The 15,796-nt window shown below is 42.5% G+C and overlaps 2 protein-coding genes across 2 annotated transcripts; one reads left to right on the plus strand and one right to left on the minus strand.

The window, feature by feature from the left end:
• Nucleotides 1-3,769: 3,769 nt before the first annotated feature.
• Nucleotides 3,770-10,085, minus strand: LOC124119502 (putative polypeptide N-acetylgalactosaminyltransferase 9). The gene is made up of 11 exons (XM_046482032.2): nucleotides 9,892-10,085; nucleotides 9,432-9,585; nucleotides 9,137-9,300; nucleotides 8,713-8,877; nucleotides 8,377-8,587; nucleotides 8,155-8,272; nucleotides 7,678-7,860; nucleotides 5,475-5,603; nucleotides 5,071-5,166; nucleotides 4,076-4,189; nucleotides 3,770-3,904 (listed from the first exon to the last, which is right to left on the minus strand). Exons 1-11 carry the CDS (start codon nucleotides 9,995-9,997, stop codon nucleotides 3,770-3,772), a joined length of 1,575 nt encoding a protein of 524 aa, XP_046337988.2. The 5' UTR covers nucleotides 9,998-10,085.
• Nucleotides 10,086-15,004: 4,919 nt separating this feature from the next.
• On the plus strand, nucleotides 15,005-15,586 carry LOC124119501 (uncharacterized protein K02A2.6-like). The gene has a single exon (XM_046482031.1). The coding sequence runs from the start codon at nucleotides 15,005-15,007 to the stop codon at nucleotides 15,584-15,586; it is 582 nt and encodes a 193-aa protein (XP_046337987.1).
• The last annotated feature ends 210 nt before the right edge of the window (nucleotides 15,587-15,796 follow it).

The raw sequence follows: 15,796 nt of genomic DNA on the forward strand, positions 1-15,796 counted from the left end.
AGGAAACTACTGTCCTTGAAGGAGGACATAGGACAATACTCATGGGGATGTTTCAAGACGCCGTTGTCCTTTGTATGGACACAACTAGGCAGAGATTACAGTATATGTATAATAGACATTATATAACAGATCTGCTTTGCTCTTCTAGTTGCCATGATATGTATTGTCATGATCTGTGCTGCATTAGCGAAGAGTTTATTGTCGAAGATGTCAAATACAAGGAACAGCTGTGTGTGAACTTGATTCATTTTATTGATGACATGACATGATAAAACATAAAACAAGAAGAAAGAATAAACAATTTAATAGGAATCTTTCATGCAGCAGATCATGCTTCGTTCTACAAAAAAACTGCTTCAAATTTGGTATGATTTATGATAAATCCTAGTGTTGACCTCAAATACTACAAGCATATATTGTATGTCAAATGTGGGCAGGTACACATTCCACACATAGTGTAATGTAGCCACAACAGCCACCACTCACCTCTACACCTGTAGAGGTAATGGATGATGTATGGTCGGTGGAAGTATTGGGTAATCACCGTATGTGATGGCAAGAGATAATAGGGTAAACTACTTCATGTCATGTTTAACATGGATTTAGCTGATTAATGTTTGTCTTGTTCATTGTTTTGCTTTCAAAATGTCATCATAAAAAAACATATTCGTATCTTATCCTTTATTCCAACTTCTAACATAGACCCACGCCTGTAGTAGTGCTGCGGTGGCTTATTGGACAGAACCCAGGTCATCTGGCAGCAGTTGGCCACACTGTTGATCTGCATACACATCCGTGACACCCTCTGTTGATGTTCTTGGATGGAACCTACTATTATTCTTGAAATATATTTGAAAAGGAATAAATGCAACTTTTTACCCATAGGGGAAGCCGTAAGTATGTATTATAGGATATTAAGTATTCTCTGCCCTTGGGAACAGAATGCGACGTCACATAATTCTGGATTGTGATTCCGAATAAATAACTGCAACTTTATAAATACTCTATATCCATCCATTGTGGTATGCATATCGAGCATCAATTTGTTCATGTTTGAAAACATTAAAATTGGCTTTCTGTGCCGCTCCAACGTTACATCAACATGTGTGTCCCACGTCAACTGACTTTCCTACACTCGCCGATGTTGACTTATGATTGTTGACATGCATTTGTTAAAGTTGATGAATTAAAATTCAAAAACACGTTTCTGTCATTTTGTATGTTGTTTTTGTACAAGTGTAAGTGATACAAATATGCTACATTTGAATGGCAATAGCGAGCTATGTCACACAATCCGACATGAAAAGGTTTCTTGTTTACTGCTGCATAGGGATACATTTATTTTGGGTTGCAGCCGCTAGCTGGTTAGAGATGGTATCTAGAGACGTTTGCAGGAAATTTGATTATGGGAAAGAAATATTATAACCAACTTGGAACCCGGAATTACGGTTTATCTTTCCCTCACTCGCTTACTCGGTGTCTATAACATTAATTTCCACAGGAAAAATAAACTGTAGTTCGTCGTAGCTCGTTCCTTATTCTCAAAATATCTCGTATTTTTCTTGGTAGAGTCATGTTGTTTTTCTTCACTTTTGTTTTGTGTACAAGAGAGATAAAATTTCTATTTACGTGTCATTTAAAATTCAACCTATGGAAAGAAGGTTATAATTTTCGCACCGTTTACTAAAAGATGATAGCTGTACAGATGTAGGTGATTTTTAAGAGTGAATTATGGAAATGACAGTTTAATAAAGCATTTTAACTGATAAAAGACCAATGAGAACAACAGAGAGAACATGCCGTTATTTTGACACACCAAGGGACAACGCATGACCACGTCTCCAGGAGTTTGGGCTGTAGCCGAATGACATTCACTGGACGGATTGCTTGTTACATGCAGACTTAGCAAACGAGAGACAAGCCTAGGAGGGCAGACCTCCTGTCCTTACGACTACCCGGGAAAACCTTACATACGTATCTTCAGTCTGAGGAATCGTTTTATCGCGGTCCAGAAGACTGCGTTTGTATAATATCAGAGCTGACAACCGAACACTGCAACGATGCTGGCACAGAAACTGTTGACATGTTCACGGGAGAGGACAGATTCAAGCTTTTCAGAGTAAATGGAAGAGTTTGTGTCTACTGCCGACGAGTACGAAGGTCACGTTGTTGCGTTCAAGATGTCGAGGGCATTTCAGCTGACAACTGACATTGTTTATATTGTATTTTCTTATGTTATATTACTTCCCAAGTATGTGATGTTTCCTGGGCATTTCACATACAGTCAACAACTGTTTCAGTCATGTCACAGCTGGACAAGTGGAGTCAATAACCTGTCCGAGTGATACAACCCAGTGACTTGCATGATATGGCTTCTTGAAATGGAAGATGAAATGAGTATTTTTCAATAAGTGTCAATAAGCTCATGTCTCTATGTCAAAGATAATGGTTCATCAACTGTTCTGTATTGATGAGGATGGCTATATTGCGATCGTGACCTTTTATCGAGGCTGATTTTATGTCAACCACATTGAGACTGAATGTTTTTTATTTAAAGAATATTGAGATGTGTTTTATCTCTCCGCAGGGTACAGTATGTGTACTCTTCCTAATCATGTCATCTTATCTCATCCAGCCTTCCTTCAATGATACAAGGGGCAATTAACCTCTCGGTCCCGCCATGAATTGAACAGAACGTTCAGCAGCATTCTGCAAAATGTGGCCTGAACTCTCAATCATACTCCTTCCAAAGCTTTAAGAAGGGTGGTGCTTCACTGGCTGCTGTGACATTTGCTCAATTGGCTTTTGGTCGTCCTCGTCTTTTAAGGACTATATTAAACTCTCGCCACACACTCTGGACAGTTGGCAGAATGGCAAAAGCATATAAATAACGTTGTCAGTGTTACAATATTTTATCAAGTTGTCACTGGGATATGTTTTATAACTCAGATTTTCATGACTGTTTGAACCATATATTTTCTTAACAATACCAATCACAAGTGTGTGCTCAACTTGATTTTCGTTGAACATAGCTTCAGGTCAGCCTACTTGTAATCATGTCCTCCCTGGTGACACTAGACTATTACGACCATTTTTTTCATTTCTAATTCAGTTATAACTTAAGTTGACTTTGTGTTTTCAAATTACGCATTTCTTCCCTCAGAGTCCACAATTACGGACAGCATTGCAACAGCTGCAGCTTGTGTTACCATATTGTGTTACTTTTTCTATTTGTGGATTCTATTTGTAGAATAGGTCAGCAATCCATGCTTGCCGTAAAAGGCGACTATGCTTTTGGTCGATGCATGTCATCGATCTCAATTGCGTGGATCAATTTTCATGACGTCAATCACTGGATTGCCTGGTCCATACTAGTATATTTACAGACCGCCGTCATATAGCTGGAATATTGCTGAGTGCGGCGGTTAACAACAACAACAACGACAACAACTACAAACAAACAAACAAACCTCAACCGCCACACAGGTGTTTGTAATTTTGATCACTTATTGCTATATCAACATAATTGTGGAAGATTTGCAAATTAACAAATCAACCATGTACTATGTATCTCTTACGTAAATATAAATCCCACTTTTAGTGTATGTCAACAGCTAGCCACAACACTGCACCACAGGACTGAATTCGAAGCTGAAGAAGTCAGTGAATGTAATTTTGCAGTAGTTGTTTGTCTCACTCCCAAAAGTCACTCCAGCAGGGATGAGTGAGCTATGTTTGGATTGACCTCTGCCCTGCCAACTTAATGTTGTCAATGGCGTTGGTTAGGAGGACGTGCTGTGAGCGTCCACACCTGGGACGTCTCCCCTGAACAAGGTTGTATGGTGAGAGTCTTCTTGCCTGCCTGGAGACATAGTCCACTGATTTTTTCATGTAACTGTCCGTTCTGAAACACGTCGAAGAAGGAATGAGTGTCGACTCTCTAGGAAAAGTGTGATTTCATTTCAATCTGTGGCAATTAGAAACAAATACAAGGTTATTGACAAATGTGCTATCAATCTTTCAATATTCGCTCGTGCTCGTTACATATAAACGACTGTCTGTGGCAAGTGTCTACCTGAGTGTAGGTCCAGCTTGATCCCTGTCGAAGGTTTAATGAGACATTACCGTCCTTGACGTATAGGTGTTGATGGTAGTTCCAGATCTGCCCATTGTCACGCATGCACCAAAACTGAAGGTAGTGACAGATGCAGATAATATTATTATTATTGAAATGTTCAGGTGTGATAATTGTGTGTGTGTGACCATGTGTGTTAATTTCGCAGTCAAGCAATATTCAATATAAAACTATATGAAGGTGGCCTTTAAATGATGGAGTGTAAACCAGACAATCCAGTTATTGATATTACTGAGCAATGATACTTGTCGTTGTGATACGTTGACACAATCAACCATGTCACCGAACCTAACCACCTGATGTTGCCTCTTGGTTTCTTTCTACGGACCAGTTCTAACACGGAATCCTCATGGCTGCCCAATTGTAGTCGCATCTTAAGCCTAGGAATGGGGTGCTGGGGATACATTCTAGCCCTGGTCACCATGGGTTTAGGTGTGATAGCAAAGGGTTATAATAAGCTAATTAAATAATATTTAGTTTGATGGAATGTGTTTCTGGACAAAGCTACAACACAGAGTCAAAGGAATACATAGTGACGGGCTACAGTCATTATATACCAACCTATGTAGACACATAGTAAATCAATGCCATTTCGCATACACAAACAATATATAGTCAGTACACGACAACCAAATGGAATGGTAACCATGTAGATGTATCATTGAATAAGCTGCCTAGAGTAAGAAAGTGAACAGAAGCATCAGTTGTCTTATTGATTGGACACATCCATCTGACGGGAAGAACTGACCACCACCTGCCAGCATCCACCACGCCGAACTCTACTGATGAACATCGCAGGACAGAACCACCTCACGGGTTATCGTTGTTAAGCTACAGTAAGAGTAACCTTGAACTAAGTCATGATAATACTTTACTCCCAGTTACACCCCGACTAAGTGTGTACTGTAAAGGCATATGGTGCATAATGATCCTACCTGATTGTAACCCTTGCCCGTGCATGTAAACATGTCCGGCAGCAGGGAGTGCCGCCCCATCGAGTCTATACAGTTATTGTAGGCAGCGTTCCGAATCTAAAAATTAAAATAACCTGGAATAACACAGCTTCTTATTCAATGCTGAACAGCCATTACAGTAAGCGCCCGGTGTTGGTCACAGTGTTTGACAATAAATAATGTCAGTAATGAAAATGATATCATGCAAATGAACTCTCGTAGCTTGCTCGTTTGTCCACTTGGATCATTAGAAAAGGAGCACCTCCCATTTTGTCCACCACCATTTTCAAGCTTCAACCACGTCTGTGCAGCCCCACCGGCTGCAGAACGGACTGAAACTTACTTCACTGGCCAACTACAGCGAGAATACAGATGGACACTCGTACCTCTCCTACAGTCAGACAGTCTGTGGGCACTGGTAGTTCCGGCAGCACATTATTTAAGTACCACTCAAAGTCTTGGCAGTTTAGGCTCCGCCGCAATTCTTGTCTTTCCGAGATATCTCCAACAACAACCTAAAGAGAAATGATATAATGACATAAGAAAAGCCCGAGTAACTTGAACAGATTCTGGCAAACAGAAATGTGCAACCTGCCTGGTACCGGTGAATTATAGTTTATGGAACCACCAGGAGTTGGTCCCAGCCTGTACCCGTTGCAACGGGATATGTACCCTTTCCCCATATGTAACAGATGTAATCCAAGAATGTATACCATACACCTGTCTCTGACTTCACTATTTCTACCTATCACCGACCTCTTCAGTATTTCTACACATGACCAACCTTATCATTATTTTTACCTATCGCCAGCCTTCAGTATTTCTACCTGTCACCAACCTTATCAGTATTTCTACCTGTCACCAACCTTTCTCAGTATTTCTACCTGTCAGTGACCTTCTCGGTATTTCTACCTGTCACCAACCTTCTCAGTATTTCTACCTGTCAGTAACCTTCTCAGTATTTCTACCTGTCGTCGACCTTCTCCGTATTTCTACCTGTCACTGACATTCTCGATATTTCTACCTGTCACCAACCTTCTCAGTATTTCTACATGTCGTCGACCTTCTCAGTATTTAAACCTGTCAGTGACCTTCTCGGTATTTCTACCTGTCAATTACATTCTCGGTTTTTCTACCCGTCGCTTACATTCTCGGTATTTCTACCTGTCACTAACCTTCTCAGTATTTAATCCTGTCAGTGACCTTCTCGGTATTTCTACCTGTCACTCACATTCTCGGTATTTCTACCTTTAGTTACATTCTCGGTATTTCTACCTGTCACTGACATTCTCGGGTGTTTCTACCTATCACCAACCTTCTCAGTATTTCTACCTGTCACCAACCTTCTCAGTATTTCTACCTGTCAGTGACCTTCTCAGTATTTCTACCTGTCAGTGACCTTCTCAGTATTTCTACCTGTCACTTACATTCTCAGTATTTAAACCTGTCGTCGACCTTCTCAGTATTTCTACCTGTCACCAACCTTCTCAGTATTTAAACCTGTCAGTGACATTCTCGGTATTTCTACCTGTCAATTACATTCTCGGTATTTCTACCCGTCGCTTACATTCTCGGTATTTCTACCTGTCACTTACATTCTCGGTATTTCTACCTGTCACTTACATTCTCAGTATTTAAACCTGTCAGTGACATTCTCGATATTTCTACCTGTCACTTACATTCTCAGTATTTAATCCTGCCAGTGACCTTCTCGGTATTTCTACCTGTCACTGACATTCTCGGTATTTCTACATGTGACTGACATTCTCGGTATTTCTACCTGTCACTGACATTCTCGGTATTTCTACCTGTCACTTACATTCTCGGTATTTCTACCTGTCACTTACATTCTCGGTATTTCTACCTGTCACTGACATTCTCGGTATTTCTACCTGTCACTGACATTCTCGGTATTTCTACCTGTCAATTACATTCTCGGTATTTCTACCCGTCGCTTACATTCTCGGTATTTCTACCTGTCACTTACATTCTCGATATTTCTATCTGTCAGTCACATTCTCGGTATTTCTACCTGTCACCAACCTTCTCAGTATTTCTCCCTGTCACTTACATTCTCGGTATTTCTACCTGTCACTTACATTCTCGGTATTTCTACCTGTCACTGACATTCTCGGTATTTCTACCTGTCACTGACATTCTCGGTATTTCTACCTGTCACTTACATTCTCAGGATTTCAACCTGTCAGCGACATTCTCGGTATTTCTACCTGTCACTGACATTCTCGGGTATTTCTACCTCTCACTGACATTCTCGGGTATTTCTACCTATTACCAACCTTCTCAGTATTTCTACCTGTCCCCAACCTTCTCAGTATTTCTACCTGTCACCAACCTTCTCAGTATTTCTACCTGTCACTGACCTTCTCGGTATTTCTACCTGTCACCAACCTTCTCAGTATTTCTACCTGTCACTGACTTTCTCGGTATTTCTACATGTCACTGACATTCTCGGTATTTCTACCTGTCACTGACATTGGTATTTCCACCTGCAATTGATCTTCGCAGTATTTCCACTGAACCTCACTTATCTAACCATCACCCTTCTCAGTATTTCTACCTGTCACTTACCTTGTCAGATCCAGTAGTCTCATAGAAGAAACTCTTGTAGTCATCCATCCACACCTCGGCTACGCGAGCAGCGTTCCTCCTTACACTGCCGGGGGTGGGCCAGTGGATGGGGTTGTTGTGGTGGAAGATGTGACCGACATGTGAGCAGGGCAGCAGCTCCACGCTACCGTTACACATCCACACCTGCACCACAGACAGAGAGCAAGAACATACATGACGCAATGGATGCAGCCTCTGGCTAACTTGTTGAAACATTTATTGTATGTGACACAGCTCTACTACAGAGTTATTGCCATCTATGTGATCTTGTGAACTGTGATATTAAGGGTGATGTGAGCTCGTCTTTACAGTATGCATGCATACTATGGAGAATTTACCACGTTGGACTAAAGTGATTTGAAATCACACCTGCATGTATTTAGGTCAACATTTCTTTTAACCGTTACCCATAACTGATGGGTACTCCTTCAGCCAAACCTTGAAAGACAGTTCGATGTTCTCCCCTCCCCAATAGTCCAGCCCTGGGTCGTAGGCTCCCAGCAGAGTGAAATAGGCCCGGGATATCGCGAACAGCCCACCAGGCATTGTGGCGGATCTGAAAATACACACGGACACAAGTTTTGGTTGGAACCCTCTGAACATCCTGTAACAAAGACACATCGAACCATGTTAGTAATGACTGTAGCCATGTTGACCTACTTGATGGGTGCAGTTTGGGAACGGGCGGGTTTGGTGCGCAGTTCATGGATGCCTATCCATCTGAAGATGAGATTTGCCCAGGAGAATGTTCCAACGCTGAGGGGAACATGGGGCTCGACAGACAACGTGTCCGGCTTGATAGACTCTATTTTTGGATATGGGACGGCATGAGGGTTCTCAGCAATCCGGTCCAGCAGGGGTTCGAGCCAACCTTACAAGAGATACCAAACCATTCACGATTGTCATGTTATCTTGCATTATGGTATCTTTCCTTCATATGTAAATACAGAGACAGGTTACAACAACCACTATGATGATGCAACAATCCGAGCCTACCTGGGAAACACTCGATGTGTGAGTCGAGGAAGACGAGGACGGAGGCGGTCGCGTGTTTGTAGCCTAATAGCCTTGCTCTTGTCAGCCCCTCACGCTGACCTGTCCGCAGTATCTTCACTATGCTCAGCCCAGACATGTACTTCTCCAGGGCTGCGCCAAGATGGTCTGGACAAATATGATACACGGTTAATGTAAATCTGCTTCAAGCTGCGTCAAGCTGCGCCAAGCTGTCTAGATCGTTAATTCTTTACACAAAGTGTGTTCGAATTACAGTGGTAGGCGAGGTTGCACGTACCTAGTTCTGAGTAGCAGTAGAAGACGAGGTTGCACATTCCAAGTTCTGACTGGCAGCGGTTGACAGTTTTGCACGTACCTTGGTGTGCGTGGCAGTGTTAATGGAAGTGCTAAACGCGGTAACACGTACCTAGGTCGGAGGCGTCGTCAACGAGGATGATCTCCTGGAGGAGGTGTGGTGGCGAGCGGTTGATGATACTGTGCACAGAGCGCAGTAGGGTAGACCATGCCTCGTTGTGGAAACACATGATGACACTCGCCCTATGCCTGCTCTGATGACTCAATGACCGACATCTGCAACAGAGTATAAGCTATGGGCTGATTCACAGTGGAGGTCCTGTTTCAATATATTCCCCACTGCTCGTGAAACCGTGGCACACTTCTTGGTTTCCTGGGTTCCTGGAAACACAACCTGCAACACTTACTGTGGTGGACCTGGATCCGGAAGTCGGCGGGTCACGGAAACGATGTCACCAACAAACTGGTTGAAGTTGTTTTTCTTGAGGCCTTCATCAAACGACTGGTTTGTTTTAGCTGAAAGGTGGTTTGGGAAGACGGTCACTGGGAGCCCATACTCACCTAGTAAAGACAGATTACAATGAGTCAGTGCAAACGCCCGCGAGTATAGACAGCGAGTACAAAAGGTTCGTTTTCATAGTTACTAGTATACATGATATACATGTGATATATATCTGAATATCGTCAGTGATAAAAGTGAAAAGGTTCGTTAGCGCATTTTTCTAATTAATCCTTCACCAAACATGACATGCATGATGAACTGGAAGTCTTGTAAACGTTTGTCATTAAAGAAATCTAGATGTGTGTTTTTTCGTAAAATAAAAGAACAGCTTCTGTCTAAGATGTCAACGGTCTATTAAAACATACCTCTTCCATGAGGGGGACTTTCAGCAACAAATTGAGGATACATGACGTCATCTGGATCATTAGACCAGTTTCCAATGTTCTTCAAGGGTTGATGCAGACCGCCCATGTGTTGGTCAAACACGTCTTTGGTTGACGGCCTCACATTCTCCCCCACCCTCGCCGTCAGGCCGGGCCCCTGAGTTGGAGTGTGGGGCCATGGCACTTGGGACGCCGTCAAGTAGATGACCCCGACACACAGACCACACACGAACATCATCGGTCTCACCAGCCGACGTGGTCGAAGGAACCGCAGCAGCACCATGTCAAACTTGTGTATCTTCATCAGTTAACGGCCGAATCAGCAACCATACAAACTGGGAATGAAGACATATATGACCAATTATGCTTCAAAACACTAATTCAACCGTTACTCGGAACTATGAGTAAATTAACAACATATCAATAAACGCAAGTCTGATGTATTCGTTTAAATATGATTCTTCACCGTTTTCTTCTATTGGTCCAAAAACTTCCCACAAAGTGGTTGACCATATTTTACATTGTGTTTAACATATAAACTAAGGAAATCCGTTAAATAAACTCTATTAAACGTCAACACCAGAGAACAACCAGTCTCGATTAAACAGATTTCATTGACATAAGAGGTAGAGTAGCGGTGATATTATTCTCCATTAAAGATAAAGGTAGTGCATTGCAGACATTCACAGCCAATATTTCCGAGGTGAAATACAGTTACCTACAACTTGGCCATTATATCCGTATCAAACATCTGTTTCTTCTCAAACTCCAGTATGCAATTACTGATGAGATCGAACTGGGAGTGTAAGTGAGCACCTGGTTACCCGAGCAACCTATAGCAGTTAGTATCAAGAGTCGGCGACAAGTATAAACGCGCCAACTTTGGGGCTGTTCTATGTTCATACTTTGGTTTACATGACTGCTAACAAGCATTTCACCTACAAATAAATAATTCACATTTAAATACAATTGTTTCATACAAAGACTGTACTCTTTACACGCCCAATATTTGAATGTTTCTTATTACCACTCTTGTACCCTACAAACTTCATTTTGATCACTGTTGAAAGCAGTGTGATATATCAGAATGAAGCTACATGGTCCAGATCTCTCATCTAAGCCTTTCTTGCACACTTACTCACCGCCTGTTGACCACTGCAGCTCCCACCCGGAGTAGGCCGGAGTAATGTCCACTCACACAGTGGCGCCACTGACCATAGCCACTACATAAAATCATACTAATTTGACTTAAATAGACGTTATGTCTGATAAGAATTCCTCACGCAGGTGTCTCTTCGTGTGGTGTTTGTTAATAACAGTTTATGTTATTGCAGACGAACAGAACGTGTCGTAACTAACGCATGTATATACCTTTATATATACCTACCATATCTTTACTGTCGCCACAAATATTGAATATCTATTTCATATATCATTAAATGCTGATACAACAGTGAGACTATGGTTGCCATCAATCATGAGACATTGCCCACCCTGACTATGTGTGTGCTGTCTACGTGTACAGTGTTCGGTACATCTCTACATTCAGCCTGAGAGTGTTATCCATCGATCAGATTACAATGAGTTGTGTCCAAGGCCATGTTCCTCTAAGCGATCTTAGTGCTACGTTGATCGTAGGCCTATGATGAAGTATGGGAGTTACGACCAACTTAGCACTAAGATCGCTTTGTGGAACAGGTTCCTGGTCGCTATTCGTCAAGTGTTGCTTGCATTTTAGCTGTAAAACTACAAACTGTGCAACCAGTTCAAAAGTGGGAAACATCACCTGTACCAGCATGTGTGTGAGAGTACTAGCTCACCTGGATGAGGAGAATCAGACATGAGAGTGATATAGATCAATGAGATTTCAGAGTTGTGGCCTGGTTTCGGGTATTAGTACAAGGCGTTACATCCATTCCTCACTTTATAGGTAAAACAACAAATCGTGGAACAAGTCTAGTTTCGACTCAATTGATGTGTGACAGTTTCATTAAGGCTGATAGCTGGCTACATAGAAAGGCCACGGAGGAACATTGTCAGGAACCCATCTGTATAGAAGCATCTGACTGCAACACACTATGGACTCTCCACTACCTTGACATGCACTAAAATAATGTTCCACAAACAGGACGTTCAAGCATCTGATGTGATAGATATGACAGTACAGTTATCGGCCTTGGTCATTCAGCCGTCTTTGAATCTCATCCCACAGGTGCTCAATGGGATTTAAATCGGGACTGAGGGCAGGCAGCTGCATGGTTCTGATGCCATTATGTTGAAGGAAATCTATTGTTGCTCTCGCAGTGAGGACACGGGCGATATCAAGCTGAAACTCGTGGTTGCGGCGACGCGCCAAATGAGGTATGCCGTGTGGTCCCAAGACTTGATCAATGTACCGAGCTGCTGTGACACCATTGCCTCTCCCTAGACCAATGTTCTGGAACACCACAGGGCCGACCCTCTGTGCAAGACCAATTCCGACCCACACCACGATGCTCGGACCACCCCACGAGTCTCTCTCAAAAACACAAGCATCCGAATAACGTTCCCCATGGCGTCGCCAGACTCTCCCACTGCCATCTGCTGTTGAGATACAGTAACGGCTCTCGTCTAAGAAGAGTACTCTTCTCCACTGCTGGTGGCACCAATGCTGGTGCTGTGTTGCCCACTGAAGGTGTTCCGGCGATGACGTGGTGTCAGAATGGGTCCTCGGTGTGGCCTGTGACAGTGGAGGTGTCTCATCGTCCATCGTTGACGCACGGTGTTCGCACTAATGTGTCGCTGGTGTGTCCCCATGGTCTGTCGAGCAGATTCCGCAGCAGTTACAAAGCGATCTTAAAGATGCTGTCGCACAATCTGACGATCCTGTGGTCTTCCACTATATGGTCGGTCATCTGTAGTGTTGGTGGTCTGGTACCGTTGCTGGAGCCTGTATATGGTCCTCACATGGACTTGAAATGCATTGGCTACTCTTGCCGGGCGGTTTGACCAGCTTGCAATCGTCCAAGGGCTTGGTGTCGCTGATTTCTTGTCAATCTTGGCACGTGGTAGCAATTCTATAACGAATGAATGTTATCCGATCTGGGTGCATTTGTATAGGGCAAGAAATGGGGGAACGCATCTGCATTTCAATTTGCACGGAACTCACGTGCATCGGGTTACCATGGCTGTATTTTCTTGTCATCTGCTTTGTTCTTTTCATCATCAAATTTCATTTTTCCGGACAAGGTAATGTTAAATTTTAGAAACTTTGACAAAAATTACCGAGATATTTAAATGACATCTTTTCATGCAATTATACTTGGGATGACGTTTCTTTTGCGGTTCAGTATATTAACAGAAATCCGATCAAATCACACATTACGTAAGCAGCCTCGGTGTGCACAGCTTGACAACCACTTAGGTCCTTGAACTTTTGTCAGGCACCGACGCTTCTATACAAACTAACGTTCGGGAATAGGTCTTAGAGGCTGCTACTGCTGTAGAGGCTGCTGCTGATGATGATGTCTTTGTAGCTTTAGGTTTATATACTTGAGGGGCGACAAGGCGCGGACGTCGGACTAGGAAATCCCTTGAGCTTTGTTACAAACTTTAGTCCAATACCACGTGGCAGCATTTTAACTAACATCAATAATAAGACCATCATTATAAGGTGCAATGTTTGCACTTTAAGAAGATGTTTTATATATGTAACCAGCTTCTGTATACAGTAAAGGCCCAAGTAGTGTAAGAGTTACCACCAACAAGGGAAGTAAAACCCGGTTATGCCTAGGCTGCAGTATACTCCCTTTGGTTGTGGAAACGTATGTTTAAACTTTGCTTCTGAAATCACCTCAACTCGAAATCAGTTGCGGCACACTTCGGCTGTGTTTCTACATGTTAGCTATGCCCTACAATGTACTTATGGAATGTTTAGAGCCAGAGGTTATACTGTAACAACTTTCTATGGAGACACGCATTTCCATCATGTTTCTTGCGGCATGCGATTTGAGATAACCATACCATGTACGGATAATCAAATGTGACTTATTTAACCCACTACTATCCACGTTGTGTTGTTTTTTTATGTTTTAAACAAAGAGTGTCTCTTAATGGAGCAGGCAAATTATCATGCAGCAAATCATGCTTTGTTCATCTAAAATATCTGCTCAAAATGTGTTATGATTTATGATAAATCCTTGTGTTGACTTGATTAAACATAAAACAAGAAGAAAGAACAAACAATTTAATAGGAATCTTTCATGCAGCAGATCATGCTTCGTTCTACAAAAAAAACTGCTTCAAATTTAATATGATTTTTGAGGAATCCTTGTGTTGACCTCAAATACTACCAGTATATATTGTATGTCAGATGTGGGCAGGTACACATTCCACACATAGTGTAATGTAGCCACAACAGCCACCACTCACCTGTACACCTGTAGAGGTAATGGATGATGCATGGTAGGTGGAAGTATTGGGTAATCACCGTATGTGATGGCAAGAGATAAAAGGGTAAACTACTTCATGTCATGTTAACCATGGATTTAGCTGATTAATGTTTGTCTTGTTCATTTTTTTGCTTTCAAAATGTCACCAAGCGACACTTGCCAGTGTGTGTAAGATTGTAGTCAGTTGCAGGCGTTGTGTAGTGAGTCAGTATGGTTTTACGCCGCTTTAAGTGGGGGACACCAGAAATGGGCTTCACACATTGTGCCCATGTCGGGAATCGAACCCGGTGTTAAGTCTGAAAGTATACCCCCCCTTCAAAGTATACCCGGGTAGATTCTGGGGCCTTCCAGAATCTACCCCGGGGTTTGATTTTGGGAGCTCCCAGAATCTACCCCCCTTTCCCAGAATCAACCCCCGGGGGTATACTCTGGGAGTTCTTTTGGGGGATGCATCTAACTCAGTCTTGATCTCTCCTGGTCAATTGCTGTAAAAACATTGTCATCTGATTAAGTTTACATAAATGCCCATTCAATACACATCTAATTAGTTTTAAAACATGCATTTCCTGTTATTTATATTAAGAACACAAAGGTGGGAGCACCAGTTTTTCCAAACAGTATACATTATAATTAAAGAAATATCACGTGTTAGATGATAAATGTACATGATTGTACAGATGCGTATCCTGATAAGTCTGCAGATTCTGTGGCTGAACTCCTGTACAAGACCGTGTGCAGACTTCATCAACACTATAATTGACAATCTTATGACCAAGCTGGGAACTGAGCACAGAGTCAGTTCACCATACCATCCTCAGACCAATGGACAACGAGAGCGAGACAACAGGACCCTTAAGAATGCCCTCTCAAAGCTTGTCAACGACCGTGGAGACAACTGGGATGTTTTTATACCTGGAGATCTGTTTGCCCACCATACATCTGTACATGCATCAACCAAGATGACACCATTTGAATGCATGTACATCAGAAAGGCAAAACTACAGATGGACATTAAGGACTCTCCAAAGCCAAAAGAAGATGTGATCAGGCAGAACCTGCGACAAAACATCACATCAAAAGTCAGCAACAATATTACAAAGGCCAAGAAGATTCAGAAGGAACAACATGACAAGCTCACCAACAGTCATCATGAGTTGGAGCTAGGGACAAGCGTCTACCTGAAGAATTCACGTCGAATCAACAGAATTGGAGCTAAGCTTGAGCCAAGGTTCCTTGGACCATATTAAGTTCATCAAGTGCTTGGCAAGGGACGTGTTAAGTTGAAGAGTTTGAAGAGTGGCCAAGTGCTTCACAACGCATACCATGGATCAAATTTGAAAAGACACATGACGTCTTCCCCACCAACCATACCAGTCCTGCTAGTCGCTCCAGCTACACCAGGCCTACCACCAGATCTACCAAGACTACCAGTTCAACCAGTCCTAGCTGTCGCACCA

Source organism: Haliotis rufescens, unplaced genomic scaffold, assembly GCF_023055435.1.
Source record: "Haliotis rufescens isolate VD_foot unplaced genomic scaffold, xgHalRufe1.0.p SCAF_9, whole genome shotgun sequence".
Taxonomy (NCBI): Eukaryota; Metazoa; Mollusca; class Gastropoda; order Lepetellida; family Haliotidae; genus Haliotis; species Haliotis rufescens.

Coding starts and splice junctions, on each gene's coding strand:
- LOC124119502 (XM_046482032.2), bottom strand. CDS start 9,997: ATGGGCGGTCTGCATCAACCCTTGAAGAACATTGGAAACTGGTCTAAT. Junction 8,273..8,376: donor TCCCAAACTGCACCCATCAA/GTAGGTCAACAT, acceptor GTGTATTTTCAG/ATCCGCCACAATGCCTGGTG. Junction 4,190..5,070: donor CGGGCAAGGGTTACAATCAG/GTAGGATCATTA, acceptor CACTACCTTCAG/TTTTGGTGCATGCGTGACAA.
- LOC124119501 (XM_046482031.1), top strand. CDS start 15,005: ATGATTGTACAGATGCGTATCCTGATAAGTCTGCAGATTCTGTGGCTG.